General features: G+C 47.5%; 1 protein-coding gene across 1 annotated transcript in view; it reads left to right on the top strand.

The window, feature by feature from the left end:
- Positions 1 to 2589: 2589 nt before the first annotated feature.
- Positions 2590 to 5000, top strand: part of LOC143025315 (uncharacterized) — a 3151-nt gene continuing 740 nt past the window's right edge. Inside the window, exons 1-2 of the mRNA XM_076184788.1 lie at positions 2590 to 4385; positions 4501 to 5000. The exon at positions 4501 to 5000 is cut by the window's right edge and continues 740 nt beyond it. Of these exons, the coding sequence (XP_076040903.1) occupies positions 2590 to 4385; positions 4501 to 5000 (2296 nt within the window). The remainder of the gene's footprint in view (positions 4386 to 4500) is intronic.

Raw genomic sequence — 5000 nt, 5'->3', positions numbered from 1 at the left:
GTTCCTTTTCCCACCTCACATTTTTTGTGTACATGTATATGCCTTCCACTATGTATTCATTCTGCTGAAGAGGGTCACAGTTGGTGATCGAAATATACAGAACGTTCGACATTAGTGTCTTCTTTTCCGACTGTGGGATAAAAAGTTTATTTTACTAATGTTCCACATTACTTTTTATCGTCATATATATACATATATATATATACATATATATACATATATATATACATATATATATATACATATATATATATATTGTTGCGGGCCCGTCCATGGCTAGACACTTTCCCGTCATACGTGTGCGCATGCGCATCCGCATGCGCCTGCGCAGGTTGGTTAGAATGAGTGGTCGCCAAATGGTGACGTCTGGCAACTGGGAGCCAGTGGAAGTACGGTAGCTTGCGGGGTACCTCCTTCCCTCTCTTACAAATCCTGTCACCATACCTGACAGTTGTTCCCTAGATCTCTCTTGTTACCTAGTTGGGTAACGGTAAGAATTAAGTATACTAGATTGTATCATATTATTATTCATGTTGTATATTATTAATGTTGTATCATATCATTAATGTTATAAATATAGATACTTATAATTATAGAGTTTACCAAATACCCCAAGTGAAATACATCAGATAGATAAAAAGTTACCGTACCCTTGTATACTTGAAGGGAACGTAACATGTGGGGGCCCGTGTCCGGGATATTGAGAATTGTGCATACGTAGACTAGAGCTCCATTTAGTGTGACAAGTGTTGTGTTGTGCCAACAAATTGCCAGTGTTAATAGTGTCTATCGGTCGCACCGTAATCCCGTAGAAGTTATCTATCTTATGTGTTTAACTATTAGCTAGCTGTTAGTATATAATTACGTGTTCTCGAAATTCTGAGTTCAAAATGTTTGATATCGACCAATTTCTTGCTAACCCTTCAGGCAAAGCTCTATGGGATTTAAACAAGGAATGCGTGATCGGCATTGCCCGACGCCTCGGGTTAGGGGGTTACTCAAGCTTGAATAAAGGCCCTCTGAGGGAAATGGTCTTCAACCACCTCGTTAAGGAGGGAATGATCAGGGAGGATGATATACCCGCAACAGAGGAATCTGATAAAGAGCCAAATAACGTAGATCCGCAGATTGGCAGTGACAATGAACTTAGTTACATGGCTTCACAGATTGACAATATCAACGAGCCTAATAAAATTGCTCCAAATGGTGCTATTGCCAATAAGCCAAGTAACGAGGCTCTACAAATTGTTACTGCCAAAGAGCCTAGTAACCTAGCCTTACAAGTTGAACTCAGAAAAATCGAGTTACAGTTGGAAATACTCCGTCGAGAGCAAACGAGAGCAGATGCCCCTGTGTTTAGGCTCGAGTCCCAACTTGCAAGTGTGCCCAAGTTCAATGAAGACGAACCCGACAGGTTCTTTGCAATATTTGAAAAAATGGCGCATTTGAATGGGTGGCCACTTGATAAATGGACTCAACTTGTCTATCGCTCGTTTACTGGTAAGGCGTTGGACGTCTTCTCCGCTCTCTCTGAGGAGCAGGTGAAAGACTACTATATGGTTAAGTCCACCGTCCTCACCAGCTATCAGCTTGTGCCTGAGGCTTATCGCCAGCAGTTTAGGAACTTGAAAAAAGGGGGAAAAGAGACATACGTCGAATATTTTCGACGCAAACAAGCTTTGTTCCAACGGTGGATAGAGAGTGAATCAGCTCATCGGAGCCATGATAAACTGGCTGAGTTGATCCTGCTCGAAGACATCCGAAATAACTTACACCCCGATGTACGAGCGTACCTAGATCAAAGAGGTATACGTACTCTAGCTGATGCCGGCCCAGTTGCCGACCATTACATTCTTACTAACCCCCGCCAAAGTTACAGGTCTTCTGCTCCCGCGTCCCAACCCAGCCAAGTACGTGCCCACCAGGCATTTACTCTTGCACCATTCGCCCCTCCACCTACGTCAGCCCCTCAGGCAGCAGCGCCGGGACCTTGGTCGCCATCAGGATTTCCATCATATACCACAGGTAAGCCCGTTGCCCGTGAGACCGAGGGACCTATCTTTAATAGTGAGAGGAAACCTTTTTGTAAATATTGCCGTAGGCTCGGTCATGATGTTAATGACTGCTTCAGAGTAAAGAACAAAATTCCCTCTCACCCAGGGTCCCCCTCTCTCTCGATAAATGTGGCCAAACAAACGGAAGTACAGTTGGATCCTCTATCACCTACAAATAACCGACCTGTTGTGTCTCCCACCTCCTCCACCTTTGAACCATATTGTTCATCAGGTTCCGTAGCTCTAAACGAGTCAAGTGTACCCGTTCCCATTAAAATCTTGAGAGACACAGGCTCAGCCTTATCTCTGATTACCAAAGAAGCTGTCCCCTTCCTAGATGAGTGCTACACTGGTAATTGGGTTCTAGTGAACGGTTTGACCGGAGGATCGCGTATCCCACTGTGCCAGCTATACTTACAGTCCCATATCAAATCAGGCTATGTCACGTTAGGGGTAGTGGACAGGGTACCGGTAGATGGCGTCCTCCCTCTTAATAGGAAATGACCTCGCTGGAGGCGTGACGTTACCAAATGTCATGGTCTCGTCACGTCCTACCGCTGAGAATAACACCACACAATTAGAGAAAGACATCCCTGGGCTATTTCCTGCGTGTGCAGTCACACGTAGTACGAGCCAACAGGCAGACGTCCCAAGCAATGAATCTGTCGAGGGAGGTGGCATCGATGTGGTTTCCCCTTTGTCTAGTGAGAAATCGGAAGAAGACCCTATTCAAGTAGACCCCCCTGACCTCGGTCTAGGTGAACTCTTCAAAGATTCCTTACCGACAGATAAACCTAAGAATAATACAGATGAGAATAGTGTCACGACCCTGACTAGTTTTGGCTCCTCTCCTGTTACTAGGAGTAAGCTTGTTCAACTCCAGGCAGAGGACCCGGAACTAGCCAGTTTTCTTAATAGGGCAGTTAGTGAAGTGGAAGCCCAGCAGGAGGCCAATTGCTATTACACTAGCTCTGGCGTGCTAATGCGGAAATATCGTCCCGCTACCTCCCCCGCCAGTCACCCTTGGTCAGTGCACCACCAGATAGTGATTCCGAAGCCCCTACGCCAAGATATCCTTAGCATTGCTCATGACGGCGTAGGAGGACATCTAGGAACCAGGAAAACGTATGCCAAAATTCTATCACATTTCTATTGGCCTAAGTTACGCAGAGACGTCGGTACATACTGCCGTACATGCCGTCCCTGTCAGTTAGTGGGAAAACCAAGCCCCAGTATCAAACCGTTCCCGTTACAACCCATACCAGTGATAAAAGAGCCTTTTAGTAGGATAACAATTGATTGCGTAGGTCCCTTACCAAAAACCCCCCGTGGTCATCAGTTCCTACTTACCATCATAGACAGTGCCACTCGCTATCCGGAGGCTATTCCCTTACGCCGCATCACGGCAAAGAATGTTGTAAGAGCCCTAGTTCATTTTTTTACCCAAGTAGGCCTTCCCACAGTGATACAATCCGATCAGGGATCCAACTTTACTTCCCGGTTGTTTAACCAGGTGATGGAAAGCCTAGGTGTCAAGCAATCTAGGTCCTCGGCTTATCACCCGCAATCCCAGGGTGTAGTTGAAAGGTTCCATCAAACCCTCAAAAGAATCCTAAGGACCTTTTGCTTGGAAACCGGAAGGGACTGGGACGAGGGAGTAGATCTCCTGCTGTTCGCTATCCGAGATAGTGTTCAGGAGTCGTTAGGTTATAGCCCTTTTCAGTTAGTTTATGGACACGAGGCACGGGGTCCCCTTAAAGTCTTGAAGGAGAGCTGGATAAGCAATGAGCCAGTGACCCCGTTGGCCTCCTATGTGACAAAGTTTAAGGATAAACTTCAATTAGCTGTAAATCTTGCCCATTCAAACCTAGGTGCTCAAATTAAAATGAAGCACCAGTTTGATAAGTCAAAAGGAGCAAGGGATAGGTATTTTAAAAGTGGAGATAATGTCTTAGCTTTCTTACCATTAAAAACTAACCCTCTTCAAGCTGTGTATAGTGGACCGTATCAAGTCTTAGAGCGCCAAGGTCAGGCCAACTATGTCCTCCACACTCCAGAGAGACGCAAGAAAAAGCGTCTAGTGCATATTAACTTGTTGAAACCCTACCACGATCGTGGTGAGGGTGTGGTAGGAGATAGTGCGGAGGCTGACCCTCCGTCACCTGCGTGCTTAGTAGTGCCGGAAGTTAGTGAAGGTGATGAGAGTTTCTCTGAAGCTCTTAGTGGGTCATGTGTAAAGATGGAAAACTCGGTGATATTACGAGACCCCACTGTGAAGTTAGAACATCTCTCTGGTGCCCAAGCGAAGGACATAGAATCCCTGCTACGAACGTACGTGTGCATATTCGGTGATCACCCTCGCCCCTGCTCAGCACTGGAACACGACGTGGAGACCCATGGGGCCCCTCCCATCCGCCAACGTCCGTACCGCTTGAATACCTTCAAGAGAGAATACGTCCGAGCTGAGGTGCAACGTCTCCAAGAGCTCGGCATTGTACAGCCCAGCCACAGCCCGTGGGCATCTCCTGTTGTCCTCGTGCCGAAGCCAGATGGGTCGATGCGGTTGTGTCGACTACCGACGGGTCAACGCGGTAACGGAAGCGGATGGGTACCCCTTGCCTTGCATAGACGACGTGATCGACGACGTGGGCTCGGCGCGATGGGTAACCAAGCTCGACCTCCTCAAAGGCTACTACCAGGTCCGACTGACTGAGCGCTCGAGAGCCATCTCCGCCTTCGTCACCCCAGAGGGACTGTACGAATTCTCCGTTCTTCCCTTTGGGTTGCGGAATGCCCCGGCCACCTTTCAGCGCCTTATGAACCGCCTCACAGCCGGGATGGACGGCGTCCGGTGCTATCTCGACGATATCGTCGTCTTCGGGGACACCTGGGAGTTACACCTGAGTCGCCTGAAATCTCTCCTTGCTGTGTTGGCTGCCAACAACC

The sequence above is a fragment of the Oratosquilla oratoria genome, chromosome 5, assembly GCF_046742065.1.
Source record: "Oratosquilla oratoria isolate Oo_2021 chromosome 5, ASM4674206v1, whole genome shotgun sequence".
NCBI lineage: Eukaryota > Metazoa > Arthropoda > Malacostraca > Stomatopoda > Squillidae > Oratosquilla > Oratosquilla oratoria.
Note: the sequence above shows the minus strand (reverse complement) of the source record. Positions and strands in the feature narration are given on the sequence as shown.